General features: G+C 43.0%; 1 protein-coding gene across 1 annotated transcript in view; it reads left to right on the forward strand.

Annotated features, from left to right (window-relative positions):
* The first annotated feature begins 456 nt into the window (after positions 1-456).
* CENPU (centromere protein U) overlaps positions 457-26,464 on the forward strand; it is a 30,577-nt gene continuing 4,569 nt past the window's right edge. The window contains exons 1-12 of the mRNA XM_060001304.2: positions 457-845; positions 3,670-3,718; positions 5,546-5,663; positions 10,008-10,113; positions 14,109-14,169; positions 14,626-14,796; positions 18,361-18,427; positions 19,575-19,683; positions 22,001-22,079; positions 22,305-22,352; positions 23,377-23,438; positions 25,475-25,631. Coding sequence (XP_059857287.1) covers positions 814-845; positions 3,670-3,718; positions 5,546-5,663; positions 10,008-10,113; positions 14,109-14,169; positions 14,626-14,796; positions 18,361-18,427; positions 19,575-19,683; positions 22,001-22,079; positions 22,305-22,352; positions 23,377-23,438; positions 25,475-25,631 — 1,059 coding nt within the window. The 5' untranslated portion in view covers positions 457-813. The remainder of the gene's footprint in view (positions 846-3,669; positions 3,719-5,545; positions 5,664-10,007; positions 10,114-14,108; positions 14,170-14,625; positions 14,797-18,360; positions 18,428-19,574; positions 19,684-22,000; positions 22,080-22,304; positions 22,353-23,376; positions 23,439-25,474; positions 25,632-26,464) is intronic.

A 26,464-nucleotide genomic window follows, 5' to 3' on the forward strand; every position in this document is an offset into this window, starting at 1 on the left:
GTGCAACCATCCACCATTAACCACCTAGAACTTTTTCATCATCCCAAACTGTGCTTTTGGCTGTCACATCCAAGAAATCATTGCCAAGGCCAATGTCGTGAAGCTTTTGCCCTATGTTTTCTTCTAAGAGTTTTAGCTCTTACAATTAGGTCTTTGATCCATTTTAAGTTCATTTTTATTTATGGTGTGATAAAGGTCCAACATCATTCTTTTGCAGGATAGTACATTTTTAAACACAAAGCAAAGAATCAGAGAATATTAAAAGGGGCCCTCCCCATTTACGAATGAAGAAACTGGGGTAGAAATAATAAGCCAAGCTCACACCACTGCCTCAGGGCAGCAGCAGGGTAAAAGTCAAAGCCTATTTCCAATGCATTACACTAGACAACTGCGCAGGCGCCTAAGCACCCAGCGCGCCCCGCCCTGGGTTTGGATCCGCCCCTCGCGGGAGAGCGCCCTCCGACTTTCCGGCACTCGCTCCTCCCCTTCCTCGCCCCCTGGGGCGGGCCCTGGCGGCTCAGGAGCGCGGAAAACGTGCGCGGCGGACGTGGGGTGAGGGAAAACCCGGGAAACCTTTGGCGTCTCGTGGACCCGTCAGGAACTCCTTGTAAGGCGTAAACTCCAGCTCCGCTTTCGCGCTGTGCCAGGCCGAGTTTTCTCTCGCGCTCTAGGACGGGGAGGAGCCCTGGCCCTGTAGGACGCAAGCTCGGGAGGGGGCGTGCCCGCGTGCTCGGCCCAGATTGGCCGCTGGAAGCAGCGCGGGGTTTGGCGGGAACTTCGGAGCTGCGCCGGCGCAGTGAGCGGTAGGCTGAGATGGCCCCGCCGCGGCAAGTGCGGCTATCGGGGTAAGTGCTGTGGCGTCTCGGGGCGCCGGGCTGGGGGTTAGGCCTCTCGGAGCTGTTCGTGCTCCCTGGCTCTGCCACTGTGCAACTTGTCCTAGTGACTAACCTCTCAGGGCCTTGGTTTCCCCGTCGGTAAAATGGGAATAATAATATTCCCACCTTGGAAGGATTACGGTGAGGTTTAAAGGAGTCAGGTTAAAACCGTGGCCGGCGGGGAGGAGAGAACGTTGGCTGGTGTCAGCGTTACTTTGTGTGGGTGAGTGTAGCCTAAAGTAGACTCCAGATATTTTGAAACTAACAAATGATGAGTGCCTACTACTTGCCAGACATTACGTTCTAGTGACGCTTACACTCTGGCTGGTAGTCAGTATTCTTATTTTCAAGACCCTGCTTGTTTTTGTAACACAAACCACAGACTAAAGCTGAACTAAATCTCCCGCCGCGGGGGCCCCAGCTGCCGCTTGTTTTTCTTAAAGAGGGCCTCCAGCCGGGATGAGTCAAGCATTTTTTTTTTTAATCAAAAAGGGCTTGCATTTTTAAATAGGTTACAAAACTGCTGTCTAAAATGTTATTCTTCATGGACTCATGGGCACGTGTCTCGCTGGCGGCGTCTGGAGTGCATCCAAGGCCCTGTGTTGTCCTGGCTGGAGGGGCCTCGGCGTGCCTCGCGCTCCGGCTGGTACTCAAGGCCTTAGGAGTTCCACCTGGGCCGTGGGAAGGCGGTCTGGAGAAGGTGCATTTGTAGATGCGGGTGAGGGTGCAGGCAGCCAAACAGCGTAGGGGCCAGGCTGGAGCAGGACGAAGCAGGGCAGTTAAGTAAACGAGACTAGGCTCCCGTGGCCAGTGGGGAGGAGGGTTGGGAAAGAATAAGGGGCCTGAAACTCAGCAGACAAGAGTGAAACTTTATCTGATAGGCCAGTGGGGTTTTTTCTCTTTCTCTCTCCCTCCCTCCCTCCGCCCCCCACACACGTATACACGTACATATTAACATTTTTGCCTTTGAGACTCCTGAAATCTGTTTATCCCTCCCCCTAAAACGCACTAATGCGCATACATCAAAATATTTTACGTATGTTATCACCGAGGTTTCCATCTTTTGGGAGCCTCACCTTGCTCCTAGCCTAAGGTGAGGAGGGAACTTGACCACTTTTTTGAGCACAGACAAGACAAGAAAGGGTGGAAAGAGTGGGTTAAGAAGTTGTATGATCTGGTTTCTCGTCCTATCACTTGGCTGTGTGACCACTGATGTCACTTAACTTTTCTGAACCCCAGAATCGTAAAGGCCGTAAAACTAGTATCTGCTCTACCTTCTTTTTTGGGTCTGAGAATCAAATAGAGCAGTGGTTTTCAAATGTGGTTCCACCGGGAACTTGTTGGACATGCAGACTCCCAGTGGCCACCCCAGGTTTCCTGAATCAGCAGCTCTGGAGTTGGGGCCAAGCAGTCTTGTTTTTACCAGCCCTCCAGGTGATTCTATACCTGAGGATTGAGAACCACTGCTCTAACAGTTTTCCAACTTTTTTTTTTTTTTTTTTACTGTAATTCACAGTAATGATGTTTTACATCACAATGGGTACACAAACGTGCATGTACGCACACACGTAATAAAACCGAAGGTTTAAGAAATCTTATGTTTTATATTCTCTTGTATTTATTTTTTTTAAATGCTGGGGGAAAACCTTAAAGGACATGATGGGGCAGTTGATGAAACTTGGATATGGACTGTAGATTAGATAATGATGTCAGTGTTAAATTTCCTGATTCGGAAGTTGTACTGTGACTACACAAGGTAACACCTTCTTAGGAAAGACACACTGCAGTGTCCCCAGTTTACCATACACAGACACACAGGAAGCAGGTGAGACAAAATGTAAACAGTTGGTGAAGCAGGTAAAGGGTATACAGAAGTTTCTTAGAGTATTCTAAGTTTTTCTCTAAGTTTGGAATTATATCAAATAAATACTTGTTCCACAAAGAAATACTCGTTCAGACACTAAACGGACTTTGCTCTCCGCTAATGGGTGCCTGCAGGGCACTTTTGAAAGTCAGGGCCTGTGCGTGGTGGTGTAGGGCATCCCCCCAGCCCTGGCACCATGCCTGGACCACAGAGGATACTCAAAGCATAGTTCCTGGCGGGATTATTTCCTGCCTTACATATTTCCACTTTTTCTTCTGGTCACTATTGTCATATCTTGTTTACTTTAAGCTCCGTTGAAGGTACGCAACTTTATCCTTTTATCCTAATGCCCACTGGAGGGAGCCTGAAGGGCGGAAAGAGGGCAGCTCTGGGTTTGAACTGATGCAGATGCTAACGCAGGCTTCCCTCCTTCCTGGCCGCGTGTGGCTTTGGGCAAATACACATCTGGAACGTGGGATTCACTTCTACCTTGAGGACTGTTTCAGAGCTAAATGAGAAAATGTGTGTAAGAGAGCCAGGCACGGATGGAACGGGGGTCCAGTGCCTGAGAAAGAGAGATAGCTCTCTTGCTCGTTGCTGCAGAACGCCAGCCATTGCTGTTGATTGCGACTTGAGGGACAAGGATGACGACAGCGTTAGTTTTCTGTGTCCCTGAGGGCAGAGCTATGCTATTTATACGTAGGTGTTATGAGTTGCCCTATAAAAAATTTAACTCAGTGTGTGAGATACGGGTTCTACTTTCTAAAAGGATTTTGCCATTACCTGAATTCATCATGTGCACATTGTTAGTGCAGCTAACAAGGAATGTAGTTTGGAAAGAAAATGCTTGGATGAGGTGTAATTCTGGTGTTTCCCCAAGTTATTTTTAAGTATTTCCTAACTCTTGTGTGTGTTTTTGCTGTTTCCTAGTACGAGATATTCAAAGAACACTGTAGGAAGAACACATTCCACGAAAGATGTAAGTTATCTTTTTTATATTTTAATATAATTTTTCTCCTAATTGACAATACAAAATAACGTTTTATAGGAGACTCAGTTTCGTAGACTTGGTAAGCTCAGTGTTTTCTTGTGAAAAAGCATATTCCTTTTCCTCCTACTCTTTCCAGTATAATGGAGAAAATGGCCATTGCTAACGTTTTGAATCTTTTTCTGGGCCTAGGCTGGTTTCATTTTCATTTGGATAATTTCGACATTTCGACATACTTGAACAATTGTACAATGTTCTGTGTTTTGCTTTTGTCACTTGTAGCCATTTCTCCATGTTGTTACAGTTTTCCACAGTTTGATTTCATAATATTCCATTTAGTTTCACATTCGCATGGTATTTTTACTTCAGGGTGGAGTCTTAGAGTAAATGTCTGTGGAAGGCAGGTGCATTTGTTTAACCCTCTGGCTAGCTCACTTCAGAGTATTTTCCAGCGGCTTGTCCAACTGGCCTTGGAAATTCACATGAACGACCTCTGATAGTGCCTGCTTGGGGGTGCCCGGGCGTCGGGAGCTCTCCCTGCTCTGTGCCCTTCCCCTGGTTTTCTCTTTTGCACGGTCTCTCCCCTCTGCTCCCCTAACCCCCTCCCCGTTTGGAGGGGGCCCTTTTCCTCTCTGGAAGGGTTTCTTCAGCTTTCCGGTCCTCTTCCCTCCTCGGGAAGGCAGCTGCCTTACACGGGCCCATCTGCTTGGGGAGGATGGAGGGTGTCAGCTCCTCTTTGGCCTTCGTTCTACCCACACACACTCCGTGAAACATTTTTCCCTGAGGGTCTGTGAGTGGTAGTGTCTGTTTTGTCTCTCAGTTTTATTCCATCTCCTGTATATCTTCCAGGATTTCTGTGAGTGTCTGTTTTGTCTCTCAGTTTTATTCCATCTCCTGCATATCTTCCAGGATTTCTCATATTTACCTGTCTGTTAATCGCAGCCCTCCACCTTTTCCTGAGCTACTGTGGATGTTTCTCCATTTTCTGTATGTTATCTTTCATTGGGATTTGAGGGGCAGTCTTTCTGGGGCTTATTGGTATATTGCCCTGTAAGCCCTCGTCTCTCTCCTGCAATCAGGAGTTTTTAACCTCTGTGTTTAGGAACTTTCATGGGCATGTGTCTGGGGCGAGGCCCACACGGGCTCAGGAGTTGGCAGGCTGTGGCCTGTGGGCCGGATCTAGCCTGCCTGCTGGTTTTGTAAAGCCCTGCGAGCTAAGGGTGGTTTTTATATTTTTAAATGACTGAAGCAAAGTCAAGAGTGTCTCATGCCATGTGAAAATATGAAAGTCAAATTTCAGTATCCACACAAAGCTGGATTGCAGCCCAGCCGTGCCGCTTCTTTCTGCGTTGCCACTGTCTGCTTTCACACTGCGACGGCTGCGCTGTGTAGTGGCACCAGTCCCCAAGGCCCGCAAAGTCTAATATACAGGTGACCCTTGAACTGGGAGGGTCCACTTCTACCCGGATTATTTTCAGTAGTAGGTTCTACACTATCTGCAGTTGAAACCGCAGATGTGGAACCCCGGATCGGAAGGGCCGACTGCAAAGTCACACGGGGGTTTTCGGCTGCGCAGAGGGTGGGCGCCGCTGAGCCCTGCGTTGTTCAGTGGTCAGCTGAGTTTACCCCCTGTTCCTTCATAGAAAAGCTTCCCAACCCCTGCCTCAGATGATCAGAAGAGCCTCTGCCCCCCAAGAGTGTGAAGGCTCACTTCTTAGGCAGCGGTGATAGCGGGAGGATCCTTGCCACGTAAATCAGCTTTGTAATGTTCATTTTGGGAGGGCCAATTCAATGACTTTGAACTCTATTCACTTTTAGGAAGCTGGCCAAAAGCACAAGCCTACCGATGTATTTGATTTTCCTGATAATTCTGGGATCTCAAGCATTGGCAGGCTGGGTGAAAATGAGAAAGATGAAGAACCCTATGAAACCTTTGGTTAGTATTTTAAATCTTTATCCTAAAATCTTTAAAGTGGTTCAGGCAACAGCGTTTAGGCTAGTTACTAATAAACATATACAAATGCCTTCAAATACAAAAGCGAGGTTGTCTGCACATGAATACAATGTTCTGGGGAGTATTTGGTAATTTGAATTAATTTTTCTCACTTCTAGGTACGTTGGAACTAAGAACTCTGTTAAGTGTTGTCAAAGTGGAGCTCTCCTAGTAGCATTTGTCAACAAGCCAGCCACATTAGGACACCTGTTGTAGACCTTTATAACAAGAGGAATATAAAATATATTTCTCACTTCATACCTCCAGCAGTCATTCGGTAAGGGGCTTTAATTTAGGAAGGAGCAGAGGGATAATTTTTCCTTTTCTTAAACACACTGAGGCAGAGGATGCTTCAGGAGAGCTTCACCTGTGTTCCTTGGAGTGTTAGGAAGACAGGACTGGTACCTGCTGACCAGGGGTGAGTTGTCCAGACGGGACAGCTTCTGTCAGTGTGTCACTGGCCACTCTAGAGGCCAGAAATGATACAGAATGTGCCATGTGCGCCCACATCTAGAACAGCAGTAGTCAGACATTTTTTGCCAGAATAAGTTTTAAGGGAATTTTGAAAACATACAACTTCTCACGTATTTTTAACTTGGCATCTAATATTTCTAGTCTAATTTTTGTTAATAAAATATTGTACATTTTGTAGGGTGAAAAGTAATCATTACCAGAATACCCCTTTTATTATGACTTGATAAAAATGTTTTAACTACTCATCTAAAAGAAATAATTAAAAAAAATTGAGATGTAATTCACTTGCCATAAAATTCACCCTTTTAAGGTGTACAATTCACTTTTAGTATAGTCACAAAATTGTACAGCCATCACCATTTTCTATTCCAGAACGTTTTAATCACCCCAGAAAGAAACTCCATGCCCAGGAGTAGTCACTCCCTATTCTTCTTCTCAGACCTTGGCAACCGTAAATCTACTTCCTGTCTGTATGGATCTGCCTATCCTGGACATTTCATTTAAATAGAATCATACACTATGTATGTGGTCATATGTGACTTGCTGCTTTCATTTAGTGTAGTATTTGCAAGGTTCATCTATGTGGTAGTATCAGTACTTCATTCTTAAAAATTTTTATAGTTCAATAATCCATTGTGTGGATAGACCTCATTTTTTTTATCCATTCATCAGTTGATGTACATTTGCACTGTTTTCACTTTGTGGCCATTATGAGTTATCCTGCTGTGAACATTCATGTTCCAGTTTTTTGTATGGACATGTGTTTCTATGTCTCTTGAGAATGTAGTCGTCCCTCAGTATCCATGTGAGATTGGTTCCAGGACCCCCCGTGGATACCATAGTCCGAGGATGCTAAAGTTCCTTATATAAAATGGCATAGTGGGGACTTGCCTGGTGGTCCAGTGGTTAAGACTCCACACTGCCGATGCAGGAGGTGCGGGTTTAATCCCTGGTCAGGGAACTAAGATCCCACATGGTGCGTGGTGTGGCCAGGAAAGAAAACAAACAAACAGAAGATGGCATAGTGTTTGCATATAACCTGTGCACATCCTCCTGTTCACTATCAATCATCTCTGGGTTACTTATAATACCTAATACGATAGAAATGCTATGTAAGTAGTTGCCTGTGTGCAGCAAATTCAAGTTTTGCTTTTTGGAACTCTCTGGAATTTTTTTTTCCCCAAATATTTTCAATCCCTGGTTGGTTGAATCTGTGGATGCAGAACCCATGGATATGGAGGGCCAACTGTACACCTCAGTCATGTGGTGATTCTGCTTCAGCGTTTTGAGGAAGTGTTTACACGGCAGCTGTACCACTTTGCATTCCCACCAGCTATGTATGAGGGTTCCAGTTTCTCCACATCTTCATCAAATCTTGTTATTATCTGACTTTTTGATTCTAGCCATCCTAATGGGTATGAAATGGTACCTCACTGTGTTTGTGTGGTAAAATATACATAACAAAATTAACCATTTTAATCATTTTGGTGTCTGGTTCTGTGGCGTTAAGTGTGTATGTCGTCGTGCAGCCATCACCCCATCCATCCTCAGGACTTTGTCCTTTCCTTCCCCTGAATGAAACTCTCTGCCCAATAGCCGACGGCACCTCGCTCCCCTCTCCCTCTTCTAGCTTTCTGTTTCTGTGAATTTGACCACTCGTGTGAGAGGAATCATACAATATTTGTACTTTTGTATCCTTTTTCTCATGTAGCATTATGTCTTTAAAGTTCATCCATGTTGTAGCATGTGTCAGAAGTTCCTTTTTTTTTTTTTTTTTTTGCGATACGCGGGCCTCTCACTGTTGTGGCCTCTCCCGTTGCGGAGCACAGGCTCCGGACGCGCAGCCTCAGCGGCCATGGCTCACGGGCGTAGCTGCTCCGCGACATGTGATATCTTCCCGGACCGGGGCACGAGCCCGTGTCCCCTGCATCGGCAGGCGGACTCTCAACCACTGCGCCACCAGGGAAGCCCTCTCTGTTGTTTTCAATAACACCTATTCACATGGATGTGCAGTAGTATCTCAGTGTGGTCTTGAGTTGGATTCCCCTAATGACTAACGTTGAGCATCTTTTCAGTGCGCTTATTGGCCATTTGTATGCAGGCACACCTTGGGAGATACTGCGGGTTCGGTTCCAGACCACTGCAATAAAGCAAATATTGCAATACAGTGAGTCACGAATTCTTTGGTTTCCAGTGCGTATAAAAGTTATGTTTACACTACACTGTAATCTATTAAGTGTGCAATAGCATTATGTGTAAAAAAAACAATATACATTCCTTAATTAAAAAGTACTTTATTGCTAATCATCATCTGACAATGCAGGGTTGCCACAAGCCTTCAATTTGTAAAAAACACAGTGTCTGCAAAGTGCAATAAAACGAGGTACGCCTGTATCTTCTTCGAAGAAGTGTCTGTTCACATCCTTTACTTGGGTTGAAATCAGGTTATTTAACTTTTTATTGTTGAGTAGTAGGAGTACAGCTTGTGTGACTGGTTACATATGGAGATTAAAAATTGGTCTGGTTTTCTTTTTTTCCCTTGTTATTCCCAGTAGTAAAGTAAATAAAGCCCTTTGCCTAGTTGAGGCCAATACAAAGTATATTACTAACTTTAAAATTGTGCAGTTGCTATGTTCATTATATAAGCAGCTGAAACGTTTAAATCTGAGAACGTTTAAATGTGTGCAGCACGCTAAAGCCTGAGAGTGAAGAGATGGGTGCTTGGCCGTTACCAGGCGCCCCTGCAGCCATTCACTCCACTCTGGTGGCCTCCTCCTTCCCCCGCCACAAGCCCAGGCCAGGCTGCCGAGGCCTCTCCTGTGATCCCCCTCTTCCTCAGCAGGTAGGAGCATCCTCCCACCAAGGCCATGTGGTCTCCTCTCCTTTATCTCCGTTTCTCCATTATCTCCTTTATCTTCATTCCAGTTAACTTATTATTTTTTTTTTTTTTTTAGTTTTGGCTGTGTTGGGTCTTCGTTGCTGCACAGACTTTCTCTAGTTGGGGCTACTCTTTGTTGCGGTGCACGGGCTTCTCGTTGCGGTGCACGGGCTTCTCACTGCGGTGGCTTCTCTTGTTGCGGAACACGGGCTCTAGGTGCGCGGGCTTCAGTAGTTGTGGCTCGCGGGCTCAGTAGTTGTGGCTCGTGGGCTCTGGAGTGCAGGCTCAGTGGTTGTGGCGCACGGGCTTAGTTGCTCCACGGCATGTGGGATCTTCCAGGACCAGGGCTCGAACCCGTGTCCCCTGCATCAGCAGGCGGATTCTTAACCACTGTGCCACCAGGCAAGTCCCCATTCCAGTTAACTTTTTACGCTTAGCTCAAGGCTCTAGAGTAAAGGAGAGAGGAGGGGAAGTGCGGAAGGACTGGTGTCCCTCCCCAAAGGGCTAGTCGTCCACAGATGTCGAGTGCCCACCCTGCGCCAGGCACTCGGTGGGGTAATGGAGTTGCAGGAGTGGGGCAAGCACTCCAGACCTGAGTTTATTGTTCATGCTGTGTCTCCCAGGTAGATGTGTGATGCTCCATCAGGTGAGGAAAGAATGTCAGACCTCCTGTTTATCTTTTAGCTCATTTAAAAGTTTCCATATAATATATAAGGACAGTAAGGTTATAGCTTAACTATCCATGTATTTATTGGTGAAGTGGTTTACATTTTTTCTTGTTGAGGTGTGAGATCATAAGCAGCATATGTAATTGGTTTTGATTTTGTTAGCCATTTAAACACAGGTTGCTTTATACTCCAGTGTGAAGGAACAAACTTGAATACTGCTCAGACAGCCAGACTTCTGAATGCCCTTTTTAAAAAAATCTTTTGTAGACCCTCCTTTACACAGCACTGCTATATATGCTGATGAGGAAGAATTCTCCAAGCACTGCGGATCATCTCTCCCCTCAACTCCTCAAGGAAAAGAAGCAAAAAGAAGGTACGGGTGGATCTCAAGCAACTGTTTACTCATGGTTAATGGGATTTCTGAGGCGTTCTTTAAGATACAAGCCTATAAAACCAAAACTCTTTAAAGATCTTTTGAGCCAACTTATGTTTTCCCTCAAGAAGACTGGGACGTGAAAAGGCAGTTTTTCAGTAATTGACATTACTTATAATAACTGTAACTGACACCTGATTATCCTAGAAAACATACCAGTGAAGGTGGTTTAGCTTTGAGGTAAAACAAAGAAGGAGGGGAAGGTTTCAGGAGCATAGAATTTTAGATGATTTTGAGAGGTCCCTTTAATTTACAAATATGCTTAATTGTCACAAAAGATATGTTTTCTAGTTCAGGGTGGGAATAGGGAAGAGAAGCTGATAATCCCAAAGGAAACGCAGTCTGTTGTAAATTTCAGCTGCATGGTCCCTAAGCTGCATTGATTTGAGTTTTCAGATTTATGTGGAGGCCTGAGTCAGGAAAATCTGTAAAAATGACACCAGAGGCAACTCGAGAGCACATACAATGAAGAAGTCTTCAGTAGCTGCAGTACTAACTAAAAATTATTAGCTAGAGCAAATCCTTGACTTAAGGACCTCTGTTAGGTAATAGGTCAGTTCTAGTTACTATATTTTGAAAGTAACAAAACTGTATTTTTAAAACAAATATCCCACTTGGGCAGAAATCTAGATGAGGACATCTTTCTGAGGTTCTCTGCACTGGGGAAACCTTATGGTACTTGGTTATTTCGGAGACTCCAGTTTTTCTATGAGCTGTTATTGGAAATTGGTAACAAAAGCCAAATATTTGGAAAACCGCACAGTTCATTTTAAATGGTGGTGAATGTAATTTTTCAAGAAGAATTTTTGAATAGGTGACACATTCACATGGTTTAAAAATATTAAAAGGTTAATAATAGTCTTTACGTCCTCTCCACCATCACCCAGCTCCTGCATCCACTTCTTCCTTCTCCCCCACTATTAATTTCTTATATGTCTTTTCACAGTTTCTTTGTGCACATCAAAGTAAGAATACAGAGTTTTAACCTTTTTCGAAAAGGCAAGATACCTTGCTACCTGGCTTTTTCCGCTCTCTGTATCTTGGAGATCTTTCCATGTCAGTGCATATGGAGTTTCCTCGTTCTTCTGTTCACAGTCGCAGGTTTTCCACAGTTTGGATCTTGCATAGTTTGTTTCCCCAGTCCTGGATCGACAGGCAGTTGGGTTGTTTCCAGTCTTCTGCTGTCACCAGCAGTGCTGTAGTCAGTAACCTGGCACATATGCCGTTTCACACACGTGCCTGTATTTTTCACATATGTGCCTATATTTCTGTGGAATGTGTTCATAAGGGAAATCCTCAGTCAAATGAAATATGTTAGCAGTTTTCATAGTTACTGCCACGTTCCCACCAGCGTGGTATCAGACTTGGAGTTTTGCCAGTGTGATATGCTGTCTCAGTCTAGTTCTAGTTTGTGTTTTTCTCATGACTGAGTTAAATAGCATCTCTTATATGTTTCACAGGTCCTTGAATTTCTTCACCCTCTTTATATCCTTTTTCCATTTTCCTAGTGTTGGTCATTTTCTTCTTGACTTCTGTGACTTCATCTGAACATGGGTGAAATTAATCCTATTTGTCATGGACAACGCCTGGCTTTCTGTTGTGTAAGTGGATTGAGATTGTGCCATTGAGTAGGACAGGGCTACCTAGGAGATTGAGTACTCCTGTCATCGTGAGGCGGTCATGAACTTGGTGTGGAGATGTTAGAGAGACTGCTGTGTACTTGGGTCTGGTGTTCCCAGGAGGGGCTGAGCTGGAGTTCAGACTGAAGTGGTTTGGTACAGGAGGTGTAGGCACGGGTGAGCGCTCCCAGGGAGAGACGGTGGGCCGAGAGGAGGCGGGGACCTGGGACCACCCTGCAAGAAAGCCTGGCATCTGTCCAGGTGGAGAAGGAGCTTGCAAAGCAGAGAGAGGACCAGTGGCCAGAGGGGGGAGGAGGAAGCCAGGAGAGGGTTTGTGCTCGGGAGAGGCGGGGTGGGTGGTGAGTAAGTGTGTGTCCTCAGGAGGACCAAACGCCAGTTGGGGAAGGTCTGAACACATGGGTCGGTTTAACAGTGTGGATGTCCTTGGTAATCTTGGTTTTGGTGGTGTGATACGTCCAGACAAAAAACTTTATTTGGGTAGGTTAGACCGGGCTTATATATGGATACAGAAGGAAGTCCGGGCAGAAGGGATGCACGGGGAGGGGCGCGGGTGGGGAGAGAGGGAGCGCACGGCAGCGTTCCCCAGGACTCAGGCGGCATCAGCAGCCAGGCCCCCGGGCCTGTCCAGGGCTGTTGGGTTCTTTGTTCCCAGATCTCCTCTCCTCTTTCTGTGTCCGCGAGTCTGCTCTCACCCTCTCCTCTCCACCCTCCCCCGTCTTCCTCTCGTGGCTTTAACAACCCAAAAGCTGCTGACCCCAAGTCTCCCTCTTGCCCAGACTCTCCCGAGGCCCCAGCTGTCCTGCACCTTGGCCACGTTTCCCTAGATGCCTATAGGCACCTCGGGCTCAACAAAGCCGAAACCAAGCTCCATCGTTCCTCCTTCGTCTGGTGTCAACAAGCTCCTTTGGTGTTCTCTAGCTTGATGGCCCTGCTGTCACCCAGTCACCCCACAGAGCTGTCTGGGAACCGTTCCCGGTACCTTCTGTTCTCTGACCGGCCTCCTTTGTTCTGGCCTGTGACTCCCTGAGAATCTGCTTTTCTTCTCTCCGTACACCCTCCGCCTCCCTGTGGCCACGGCTCAGGCACCTGCTGCTGGTCCCTTCGTCTGTGCGACCACCACCACCACCCCCCGCCCCCGCTTCCAGTGCGTGTGTCTAGCATGGGGGCCTTAGCTCCCTCACCCCCAACTTGTAGGCGTGGTATGGGGGCCCCCTGTGTCTGTCTGGCTCCTCGGGTAAGTAGACCCTGAGGCAGAGTGAGAATTGAAGAGATTTATTAGCAACATCAGGGAAAGTTACAGGTGGAAGAATCCGGATTGAGCAGAGATGGCCCCAGACTGCAGCGCAGCTCTCACAGCTCTGGCCGACCCCAGGTGGTGGGCAGCTCTGAAGGGAAGGCCGGGCAGCAGTGGCTGCCACGCGAGGGTCGCCCTGGTGCGGCAGCCGAGCACAGGCAAGTCTGAGCAGGACGCTTCTGGCCGCCTTGGAGCCTCCCCAGCCCTGGCCTTGGGCTTCTTCCATAGTGTTAGCTTCTCTTTAGCAAGACACTCGCTCTGTACTCTGCTTCCCGTACGTCGAACGGGCCGGGCTGTTTTACACCCCTGTGCTTTTATGTTTACTTTTCCTTCTTCCTTAAATCCCCTTCCCTTTGTTTCTTGGCCTGGAAAAGTGTTCTCAAAAGTCATCTCAAGTCTCATAACCGTGATGTGTTTCCTGATTCCCCAGCCATTTCTCCACATCTCCTCTGCACTCACTGTCTTTGGCCTTCCTACTAGTCAGTGAACCCATTAAAGGAAGGCTCCTCATTTTTCAAGTAATTTTATTCCTTGTACTTGCATTTTGAGGTTGGTGTTAAATAAATGTTTGTTGAATTGAATGAAAAAAATGAACTCTCACCAGAAGTTTAGGGTTATTTTTTCCTTTTCAAAGGATGAAAGAAGGTATTCCCTTTTCTATCCCCTGAGCATGGGCCTAGTGTCTGTGGATTAGTACAGATGATGGCCCGTACACCTGGGAGTGGTGATGGGGAGAAAAGAGCGGTTCTCAGACAGGACCATGAGGTACTGCAGTTACGGGACACTTACTTGCCTGCCAGCACTAAACTGATGTGGCCTGGGTGTGGGAAGGTGTGGGAGATGACCAGTAAATCTGGGAAGGTGGCAGGCCCACCCGTGACAGGTGGGAAATCTCCTTATAAATCGAGCTTGTTTTTGTGTTGGAGGAGCAGCATTTAGAAGACATACGTCAATAAAAATGAAATGTGTGCAAGATATTGATGGTTTGTTCTTTGGTACAGTTCGGACACTTCTGACGTTGAAGCAAGTGAAAATGAGTCTGTAAAAATTAGTGCAAAAAAGGTATGTAGGCGTGTTCTCCTATCTTAAATTGTAAGATATTTCATATCCAGTTAAGTTGGATGCAAATAGAGAAAATGTTCTGTAGCAACATTTTTCATAAAGAGTATATAATGTTTTAGAAGATTTTTTAATAAAAATGAAATATTTTTATATCTGAAGTGTTTTTCATTACAGAGATCTCAAATCCCTGTGTACCTTGTACCTTGTCAGTTTTCATAGTGTTCGTGTAATGTGTTTAGATGGTGGTTTACAAAGGCAGAGTGATTTGTTGGGAGCGTCTGCTTGGAGCCCTTTAGTCAAGGTTTCTTGTCCTATCCGCTCATCATGTTGCCATCTTCCTATTGCGTTCAGTCTTGAAGTTTAGAGATAAGAAATGTGGACTTTATGGTTATCTAATACAATAGGAATGATAAGCATCTGTACTTTCAAAACAGTAATGCTGTTTTCTTGACATAGCCAAGAAGAAAACTCAAGCCCATTAGTGATGAATCTGAAAGCACTGAAGAAAGTGATGTAAGAAGAAAAGTTAAACCAGCAGAGAACTTAAGTACACAACGTGAAGCTGTTTCAGCTACAGCATCTTCAGAACCTTCAGAGAAACCAGCTGAATCGGTCACGCTTAAAAAGGTGGGACCCCTTGGTGCCAAGCCCTCTGTTGAAAAAGAGACCCTGGAAACAGAAAGTCAACTGGTAGGAGAGTGTCTGCTATCCCCTTGGAAAGAAAAAAAGTTGATAGAAAATGTCTAGGAGGAAAACAAAGCATTTTCTCTTTTTCCTTCACTTCTTTTAAAAGATAAGTTTTACACTTTTCTTATTATAAAAATAAGTTTATTTTAGAAAATTTGGAAGGTATGGACGGGCAGATAAAATCACCTATAATTCCATCACCCCAAAAATAAAATAACCACCACATTTTTTGGTCTATACTCTTCAATTCTTTTTTTTTTTTTTTTTTTTACTCTTCAATTCTTTATTGAGCTTTTCTCACCCTAAGTGGAACCATATCCTTGTCATTAAGTATTCTACATACCATTTTAATAAATGCATGACATTTCATTCATGAACGTGCCATAGTTTAATCTCTTACTAATGAGCAATTGTAATTTTTAAAATGTAAGTGCTTTGATGATTTTCTTTTCTAGCTAAATCTTCATGCACATCCTTGATCATTTCCTTAGAAGAAATTGCTATGATAAGATTTCTGGGTCATATGTATTCTACTTTAAGATTCTTTTTTTTTTAATTTTATTTATTTATTTACTGGCTGCATTGGGTCTTCGTTGCTGCGCGCGGGCTTTCTCCAGTTGTGGTGAGCGGGGGCTACTCTTCATTGCAGTACTCGGGCTTCTCACTGTGGCGGCCTCTCCCGTTGCAGAGCACAGGCTCCAGGCACGCGGGCCTCAATAGTTATGGAGCGCAGGCCCAGCAGTTGTGGCTCATGGGCTCCAGAGCGCAGGCCCAGCAGTCGTGGTGCACGGGCTCAGCTGCTCCGCGGCACATGGGACCCTCTCAGACCAGGGCTCGAATCTGTGTCCCCTGCACTGGCAGGCAGACCCTCAACCGCTGCGCCACCAGGGAAGCCCCTATTTTAAGATTCGTGACATATCAATATATAATATCTTTTAATCAAGCTTTTAATATGTCATAATATGCTGGCACCTTCATTTTGGCCCATTGAAATGGATTTCAGGCTTCTGAACTCCAGAACTGTGGGAGAAGAAATTTCTGTTGTTTTAAGCCACGAAGCTGTGGTCGTTTATTATAGCAGCCACAGGAAATAAAACATCACCCAGTGACTTTCCCTTTTCAGTAGCATGCTTTTGGGTTCTAGAATTTCCAGAATTTCCTTTTTTTTTTCCCATAGTTTCTACTTCTTGGCTGAGATTCCCTATCTGCATAATCATTAAGACCATCATTTCCTTCTTTGGACATATTTATAACAGCTGCTTTAAGGTCTTTGTTTTCTAAGTCAGGTAGAGTCAGTCCTCTGTATCTGCAGGTTCCACATCCATAGATTCAACCAACCGCTGATTGGAAATATTTGACAAAAAATTCCATAAAGTTCCAGAAAAGCAAAAGTTGGATTCGCCAGGCACCAGCAACTCTTTTCATAGTATTTCCATCATATTAGGTATTCTAAGTGATCTAGAGATGATGTAAGGTTTGTAAGGTTTGTAGGAGGATGTATATAGGTTACATGCAAATACTACACCATTTTAGAAAAGAGACTTTGAACATCAGCGGATCCCCATGGGGGATCCGGGAGCCATCTTCCTTGGATATTGAGGGATGACTGTATCTGGGCTGTCGCAGGGTCAGCTTCTTTTGAGTACTTTTTCTGTCTGGACTATAGGTTACATCTTTTGTGTAACATTTTTAATCTGACACTCTGTGTATTGCACATTGTTGGTAGGTGTTGAGGTTTTGAGCTGTGTCTTCTTCTGAATGCTGACTTTCATTCTAATAGGTATCTTAATTATTGGCTGATCATCTTGAACTGCTGTAGTGTGGTTTATCCTTCGTTAGGGCCAATCTGTGGAAAGCCTAAGGTGTCTTCCAAGCCTCTCTAACTCAGTGGGACTCAACCTCTGTAATAGTTCTCAGTAGCTGCATAACAAAATACCACAAATTTTGTGACTTCAAACAACATACATTTATACCTCACAGTTTCTATAGGTCAGAAGTCCAGGCTCACCTTAGCTGGATTCCCTGCTCGGGGTCTCAGAGGCTGGAGTCAAGGTGCCAGCCAGGACTGAAATCTCACCTGAGGCCCAGGGTCCCCATCTAAGATCATGCAGCTATTGGTAGAATTCTGATCCTTGCCGTTGTAGGCCTGAGGTTCTTGTTTTCTCTCTGGTTAAAGCAGGGTCACTCTCTGCCCTTAGGTCCTGGTCACGTGGCCCTCTCACAACATGGCAGCTGACATCTTCCGAACTAGCCAGAGAATCTTTCCAGTCTGCTGCAGTGGCCTTTTATGAAACGTAACCTAATCGAGGGAGTGACCATCCCATCATATTCACAGGAGCCACCCACACTCAAGGGGAGGGACGTGTCCAAGTCATTGGGGATCTTGCTTACCACACCTCCCGTCTGTCTCCCTGGTGAACCTGGCCAGAGATTGGTTTTAGGCTTTGTTAGGGTGAGTCTAGGGTAGGCCTTACTCTAGAGCAGTGCTTCTCAACGCTCTTCCATTTTTGTCCTCCCTAAGAAGCCTTTTTAGACATTTTTCCTAACCATCCCCCACAGTTAAATTTTAATATCATAAATATACTGTGTATCTGTGTATATACTAGGTACTTCGGAGGGTCACAAACCATTGTACTATCTGAGAGTTTCTGGCCTGCCCCCTTGGGAACAGTTTCACCCTGTTTGATATTGCATGATCTAGGGTACCGTTCTTACCCCTAAGTTGTGGTCTCTCCCCAAGCTCAGCTGGATAGACAGCTGTTAACTAGTTGTTAACTAGTTGTTAATGAGGTCTCTGCATTTTCTCCATCTGATCTCCCCCAGAATTTCTTGTTTGTTACTACCTGTTATGTTCTTAATCCCACGATAGCCACGTTCCAGTATACTCTCTGTAGCCTCACGCGCATGTGGAGTAGGCGGTCAGGGGCTGTCGGGGACCCGCACCCAGACCTGTGCCCTTCTCCCTGAGCAGCTTACTGCAGGTCTCTGCCTCCTGCGGACGAGGGTTACCACTCTCTGCTGGGACTGGGCCTGCTGTGCTGCTGTCTCAGCTGTCCCCAGGCGTGCGGGAAGGCCGGCAGCCAGAGTCCACCTTCTGAGTCTCTCAGGCTTGTTTTGCCTGTTGTCCAATGCCTGAATGAAGGTGCCACCCCTCTCCCCACTTTATGGCTGTTTATGGCAAGAGGGCTAGTTCAGAAGCTGTTACTTCCTCTTAGCTTGGAGTAGAAATTGAGCTGATTCCACACATTATCTTAAATAATAAAAGTTCAGTTTCCTCCAAGGCACCCACTGAAAGTTTTAATTACTTTTTATCTTGAGGTGGTTTAATTTTTTTCAGCATTTCCTTATATTAATTTAGATAATTTATATAATTATTAACTTAGAACAAAATGAGAATTGTAGCTAAAATACTGACAATGTCTGATAATACTGTCTTAATTCTGGTTTTAAGAGAAACTCCTCTTAAATAAAAATCTTTGCTGTGGTTTTTTTTGTTTTTTTAAGAAAACTCAGAAAAAGAAGATGTTTCGTGGCAAAAGGAAGAAACCAAGAAGTGAAGCCACAGACCTGGGTATACAATAGTGTTTTATACATAGTCAATCATTCAAGAATTTTTTAAAAATATATTTCTTAATTTGATAAAGTAGTAAATTTAAGTATATAAAATTGTTACTTTAAAAAGTTAAAAATATGTGACTTTGGAGTAACTGATTTTCCCAACATCATGAAAACTTTCAACATACAACAAAGGACAAAGAATTTTACAATATATATTCATAAACCCACTACCTAGATTTTACTGTTAAAATTTATTATACTTGCTTTAGCGCCTATTCATTAATCTATTTTAATTTTTCATAACATAGTATATACTCTTCATACAACATAGTATGTACTCTTTATAGAAGGCTTCTCTCACTCAGCATAACTTTGAGATTCATCCATGTTATTTTACATCATTTTTTATTGACACAGTTTATTGAAAAATGGGAGGAAAATAAAGCATTTTCTCTCTTCAGTTCTTTTAAAAGATAAGTTTTATATTTTTCTTATTATAAAAATATTTTAGAAAATTTCAAAGGTATGGAAAGGAAGATAAAATCGCCTATAATTCCATCACCACAAAATAACTACCATGTGTTTTTGGTCTTTACTCTTCAATTCTTTTACTGAGCTTTTCTCACACTAAGTGGGCTCAAGTCCTTGTCATTAAATAGTCTACAATACCATTTTAATGAATGTATAATATTTTGTTCACAAATGTACCATAGTTTAGTTAATCTCTTATTATATTCCTACAGCTATCTGAATCAATACACTCAGTAACCTTTATGTGTCCTAGAAGTGGCCTATCGGGTAGATTAAAACTATGAAAATACAGTTAACAAAGATCTCAATCACCAGTAGTGTTAGATAAGAGCAGACTGTTAAGTAAAGACGCAGCAAGGTAATTAAAAGGCAGCAGTGCTTTAGGCTGCTTCAGCAGAAATGGGAGAACCAAGCAGACGGCAGTTAGAGGGTGAGGTACAGACGGGGGTTTGTGAGACTGACCGGGAGAGGAAGAAGTGAGCATGTCTCCTCCCATGTGCTTCTTCAAAAGTTCTCGCTATTTTTAGCAATTTGGTGGAACTACTTTCATTGTAGGCTTTTAGAACCCTGGACCTAGAGCTAAACTGTTGATAATTAGTATATTAAATTGACTTATCCTAATGTTGTAGATACTTCCGACTGTGTACCTATTTGGTGTTTAAAAGAAAAGAAAACCAGTGATATCATGGAGTTAGATGTCGTTTTGTCTGCATTTGAGAACATCCTCCTAGAGTATAAGTAAGTCTTTTGATATTGTGATATATGTACCTAATAAATTTCCCTGGAAATAGCACTTATACTCACTCCACAGCTTCTGGTATGTAGAATTTTCATTATCACTGTTTTGCATATTTTTAAACTTCCATTATCATTTTTTTCTTTAAGCCTGTGAATTATTAAGTAGTACGTTTTTGTATGTCCAAATATGCGACTTTTTAATTTATATTTTTGTATTAACCTTCCATCTTAAATAGTTACAGTCAAATTTCATGGACTCTGGTGATACCTATTTTTGAAATATTGAGGCTTCCTTTATGGCCTGGCACATAATCTGTGGGAAAGCTGTAATTAGTGGTTCTATGTAGAATCTCTAATTATTTTATCTATGTAGAATCAGTATTACTCAGTTTTTCCTGGTACTTCTATCAATTTATGCTATTTATATAGAGAGATTATTTTATTAAGACATCATGTTTAAAATTGCTCTTTTATTTATTACTTTATTTTTGGCTGTATTGGGTCTTTGTTGCTGCATGTGGGCTTCCTCTGGTTGCAGCAGGTGGGGGCTACTCTTCGTTGTGGTGCGTGGGCTCTAGGCACGCGGGCTTCAGTAGTTGTGGCACGTGGGCTCAGTAGTTGTGGCTCGTGGGCTATAGAGTGCAGGCTCAGTAGTTGTGGTGCACGGGCTTAGTTGCTCCGTGGCATGTGGGATCTTCCTGGACCAGGGCTCAAACCCGTGTCCCCTGCATTGGCAGGCGGATTCTTAACCACTGCGCCACCAGGGAAGCCTTAAAAATGCTCTTTTAGATTGAACATTTTATCCTTATGTAGTGACCCCTTCCATTCCTAAAAATGCTTTTTGTCTTAAAATCTATTTTATCTGATACTAATATGTCACTAGATTTCTTTTGCTAATATTTGCCAGATTTTATATTCTTTTATTTCCAACCTTTGTCTCACCTTAAACTTTATTATTTCTTATAAAATCTTTTTAAAATCCAAAGTGTCCATTTTTGAATTCCACCTGTTGACTTTAGCCCATTTACATTTATTTTAATTATCCATATATTTAGAAGAATGTACTGATCCACTGTTTTTACTTAAAAAAATTTTTTTTTACTTTTTGATGTTTTAAAATCCTGTATAACTTTTTTTTTTAAAAAAATAGAATTTACAACTCCCCACCAATAAGGTTAGAATTTTGGCAAGCTCTCATGTCTTAGTCTTCTCACCCTTACCCCACCCCAAAACCCATCACGTTTATAATACTTAGAGACTTTAATTCTGGGAGAAGGGCTATCACAGTTGATGTGAAATGGCTTCTCTTACCTGTTTCAACGTGGGTTCTTGACTTTGAACTTGCCAGGGTACTGCAACTTCTCAACTGGTTTCTGGAGTTTTCATAAAGGCTTTTCGGGCTGTAGGTAGTTGTTAAGTTGGTTTCCCTGTGGGGTTTCCTATTCCACCGTCTTCTGATATCACTAGAAATACTCCATTTTTTTTTTTATGAAAACTTCAAAAATCTGTATTCAGATGTGTAGGCCTTCTCTAATGTTATGCTTCGCTTCTGAAGAATTAGGCCATGGGTTTAGTCCCCTTATGCTGGGTGACATTTCCTCATAGATTTGCCCCAAGAAAAAAATAACTATAAGATAAACTGTCACACGAGATTTATTTTTGATTAAAAGCACAGTACAGTTCATAGTGGCACACTGTGCCGAGGCCGAGTAGGGCTGGCTGCCGCCCTGGCAGTGTGTGCACTGCTCCTGCACAGTCACTGTGGGTCTGTGTCCAGCCAGAGTGAGCCAGACGGGAGACTGGGCTCTTTTGTCCCTGATGACAGGGACTTGAGCCAGTTTTGGGTCAGCTTTATAGTTTTTGCAGAACTGAATGGCTGGCTTCTGGCTACTTACTCATTGGTTAGTCCAGATGTGTTATACAATTATTTCTCCAGTTATAGCAGGAAGGGAGGAAGGAAGGGGCTAAAGTCTGCTGGTCACTGGATCAGGCAGCAGAAAAAGAGAGGGATTGGCTGTAAACATTGCTTTCTACATGGCTTAGTGTCACCTGTGGATGTGGCCGGTGTCAGGGAGTGCTGACTACATACATGAGGGTTCGGGGGAAATATTTCCTGTTCTTTTTCTTTTGTTTGTTGAGATGTTTCCAGTATTTTTTTAAATCTGACAAAGGGCTGCAAGCTGACCATGCCATCTTAGATATTCAAAAGGGCACATACCAAACTGTGTGTGTGTCTATGGGTGTGCTAAACAAATGCAACACCCCTTTCAAAATCCTTTATGTAAACCTAAGTTTAACTTTCTTTATTCTGCTATAGACAGAAAACGGACTCTAGAATTTGTAAGGAAGCCATCAACAAATTTCATTCTAATTTGAAAGAAGAACTCATCAAAATGGTAAGTTCATTGACATAAATTTGTTGGTCTAGATATTTTTTACTAATCCTGAGCAGCATACTGTTATCTTAGAAAAGCTTGCATTTGCTGGCAATGTGGTAAAGAACTCATTAGAACTATACACATTTCACATGCTGTTTTTAAACTAGATGTGGTTATATTGTAAACTGATAAACAGTTAACTGTGGAAAATGCAGGCGAATATTTATTTTTTGTTTTGTGTAGCTTAAAGAAGTCCAGATGTTGAAAACTCTGAAAAGGAAGAACACTAAGGTAACTCACTTATGTGATTAGAAACACAGTCCTGTAGAACGTGCACATATGTAGAGTTAAGTAAAGACCTGACTCTGGGTTTTACGACCTTGAGAGTTTGTATAAGATCTTTTATCTTTTTAGTCAGGCTTTTCTTCGATTGATCAGATAAGTATCCTGCAAGCTGAATGGCTCTCAAGCCCAAAATGGCCACTTATGTGGATAAGTATTACGTAATGTATATTTATCACTGCTGTGTATGTCAAAAACCTTTTAGACTAAAGAATTGTCTTATGTCTCAGGTAAAAGGGCAGCCTGGGAAGAATCCTGCGTTAAGGGTCAGGAGACCTCCTTTCTTGTCCTGGTTCTGCCCCTTCAATGCACTGTGTGCCACTAGGTTTGCAAGGAAACACGAGGCCCTCCTTGCCCATCTGTTTGTAGTTGGACCACTTGACATCCGATGTTCTAGCTCCTAACTTGCATGAACCTACGTGTAGAAGCACAGCTCCCCCTCTACACTTATAACAGAAGTGGATTTGAAATGTATACGTTTCCTTCTGGTGATTATAAGCCTTTGTTGTTTTTCAGTTTTAGTCTCCTGTTGGTCAATTCTGCATTTCTTATAAGCAAGCAGGAGTAGTCTGAATGTCCAGCAGTGGAATATGAGGTAGTCACTAAAAGTGATAGTTGAGATAATACAGCGTATTATATTGAAATGTCCTTTTTAAAATACAAACTGTGTCATGACACTCCCCTGCTTCAATATTTTTCTAGTGTCCTAGGTAAAATGGAGACTCCTTCCTTTATAGCTCACAGGGTGGTAAAGATCTGACCCCAGTTCCTCTTTAAAGTTGTCCTCAAGTGGATACCCCTGTTCTTTCCCTTCACAGCATGTATCACAAGTTGTAATATCTAGCTTCCCTATTAGACCAAAGTTCCATGATGGTAAGAATGGGGTTTGTCTTGTTTCCCACTATACTTCCAATACAGTGTACAAGACAGTGCTCAGTATTTACAAAATTAATTTAACTGTTGTGTTACTTAGATGATCTCAGATATCGAAAAGAAAAGGCAACGTTTGATTGAAGTCCAGGATGAACTGCTTCGGTAAGATAATATCAAAATCCTCTTTGAGAACCTACAAGAAGGATTTAATCACGATATGCCATGCGAGGCTTTGTTGTAAAACTTGCTGCTGTGCTGCCTTTAAACCCCAGGCTTCTCTGAGCTTGGAAGCTCAGTGAAGGCAGGCTTTGCTGCCAAGTGGAGAAGCTGTGAGCAGAGGGGGGGGTTCAGCAGTGGCCCGTCCCCCCATGAGAGCTCTCAGTTCTGGCCCGAGGCAGCCGAATTAGAGAGTTAGTGCATGCACAGACTCTATCTAGAACCAGACTGCCTGGCTTTGAATCTAGGCTCTGCCACTTACTGGCTGTGCAACCTTGGGCAGGTTACTTAACCTCTCAGTGCCTCAGTTCCCTCATTTGTAGATGAGCACAATGATAACTATACCTCACAGGGTGTTGTGAGGTTTAAATGAATAAATATACAGAAAGTGCCTCACGGAGACTGGGATACAGTAAGTTTTGTATTAAGTGTTAACAGTTTTTGTCAATCTTGTTGAAAGGTATAGCTTGGCATGGCACTCGTGTGAGTCCATTCCCAAGTGTTGGGCCAGGACAGTTTCCACCAGGGCTGTCTCCATGGTCTGGTTAGGAAGACTGGAGCACAATCCATCAGCTGGTCAACCAACTAGTATTTTTTGGTGGTCTTCCAGACAGACAGGGCTGCTGTGTGAGCTGGAGGGTTGGTAGTAAAGCAGTAGAAGAATAAGCATATCAGATATGCTCTCTGCTCTGAAGGAGTTTAAAATAGCTTGAAAAAGTGGTCTTATCAGAAAAGACAACCTATAATTAAGTACTAAGTTTTAAAGATGAGATGGCCACAGAAGTTTAGAAGTGGGAAAAATTGGTTGTCTAGGCCTTTGGTTTCCAAATCTAGTGTATGGACAGGTGCTGCTGGCCCATGCTAAAGCTTTCATTGGCCCAGGCCAAAATAAGAAAGATAATGAGAGGAAGCTTTTTAAGGTGTTAGCTGTGTGTGTTGGGCACTGTCCTTTAAATGCTTTACATACTAACTCATCGCTGTAACCCTGTGAGGTAGGTTATTTGGCCATATAAGACAACTACAGAAGACTCATCTGTCTTTGAGATCTACTGTTCCTTTTCTAGATAGAATTTTAAAAGTTGAGAAGTATAGTATTTTGAAAAGGCGCAGAAAGAGAAAAATGTATGTCATTATTGTAACTGTACATGTGAAAGACCTAAGGCACAAAGCAGTAACTGACCCTCAGCCACCCGCCTAGGAAGTGAGGGAGCCACGGTCTGGTGTCTGCTGACTGGCTCCAAATCGAGCAGTCCTGCCCACAACCCAGATGGCACAGTGAGTTTTCCAGAATGCAGCACTTGTTCAGTGTACGGAACTGTTATGAGGACTTTTCTTTTGTAAAATGGTATCAGAGCATATTTTTTTTATATCTTCATTTGTGAGAATAAAAGATGGTAGCCTCTCCCCATCCTTTTATAAATTGGTCCACGAAATCCAAGTTATACCTTTTTATTTTATAGGTTAAGAAACTAATAATCTACTGAGAGAGAGAAAGCAGGTTGCCCAAGGTCACACATTTCATCCAGGCACTGAGAGTTTTTCCACTGGTTTTATTAGACCTTGGAAATGGACAAAATTTCAGCAAGAGGAAGGGGCAGAGGGAAGGCTTTTTGTCCATACTTTTACTGTTAAACTGCAATGCCTGTCTACTTCCGCCTGGGGCGCTAAAATCTTTACCCAAGTGTATGTTTTAATTCAGTAGTTCCCAAGACTTTAAAAATGACTCGATGAATTTTAGGACATAACAGGCATACTCGTCTGTGGGCTTCAATGCTGAGCACTCAGAGTCTTTTCTGTGTGTTGAGTCCAGAGTTGTTCACGTTTGTAATTTCAGAGCCAAAGATACCTCGGACCACCTAGGCCACCTTCCCTGCTTAAAAAGCTTCACTCAGCACCCTGACATACTCCATCTCATCTACCTTATTAGGCTGTTGTTACACTTTATGTCATTTATTTTCGGGAAAATTTTTTGTTTGTTTTAGGTTAGAACCAGAGCTGAAACAACTACAAATAAAGTATGATGAACTTAAGGAGAGAAAAGCTTCCCTTAGGAATGCAGCATACTTCTTGTCTAATTTAAAACAACTTCATCAAGATTATTCAGATATTCAAGAGGAAGAACCAAATGTAAAGGAAACGGTAACTTCAGTTTTCACTTTTCACTATGCTTCAGAAGATACGGGGCATTTGCATGCTACAGTACAAGAGCTATGGAGAGGCAGCGTGGGTGTTGGTGTCTACCCAAAAAGCATCACTATAAATTGGTGAAAATTTGTTATCACCACTTCTTTAGCTAATTAAGGCCAGAGGAGTAAAGAAAAATCCAGAAACATTAATTTTACTAAGATGTTATACTTAAGCTTCAGAGAACTGAATTTCTTTAAGGGAAGTGTATCCTCTGCGTACAAATCTCAAGTGAACAGCTATGCTTTATTACTGTAATTGTCGTCAACGTAAGACCACTCATACATGTTATAAAGACCAATCTCTTGTTCCTTGTTCACCCCATACTTCAGTATCTTTTGTATCTGAAAAACTAGCCATTATCCCATTATAAATGGTAGGTGTAATTTTAGAAGTTGAGAAATATTAAAAAGGCATGTAGTAGGGAAAAATGTAAATTTTTTTTATTGAAGTATAGTTGATTTACAATGATTCAGGTGTACAGCAAAGTGATTCAGTTATATACATATATGTATATAAGAATCTTTTTCATATTCTTTTCTATTATGTGTTATTACAAAATATTGAATATAGTTCCCTGTGCTATATAGTAGGTCCTTGTTGTTTATTTTATATATAGTAGTATGTATATGTTAATCCCAAACTCCTAATTTATCCCTTCCCACCGCATCTTTCCCCTTTCGTACCGTAAGTTTGAATCTGTTTTGTTAATAAGTTCATTTGTATAACTTTTCTAGATTCCACATGTAAGTGATATATTTATATGACATTTGTCTTTCTCTGTCTGA

This window comes from Delphinus delphis, chromosome 21, assembly GCF_949987515.2.
Source record: "Delphinus delphis chromosome 21, mDelDel1.2, whole genome shotgun sequence".
Lineage (NCBI taxonomy): Eukaryota > Metazoa > Chordata > Mammalia > Artiodactyla > Delphinidae > Delphinus > Delphinus delphis.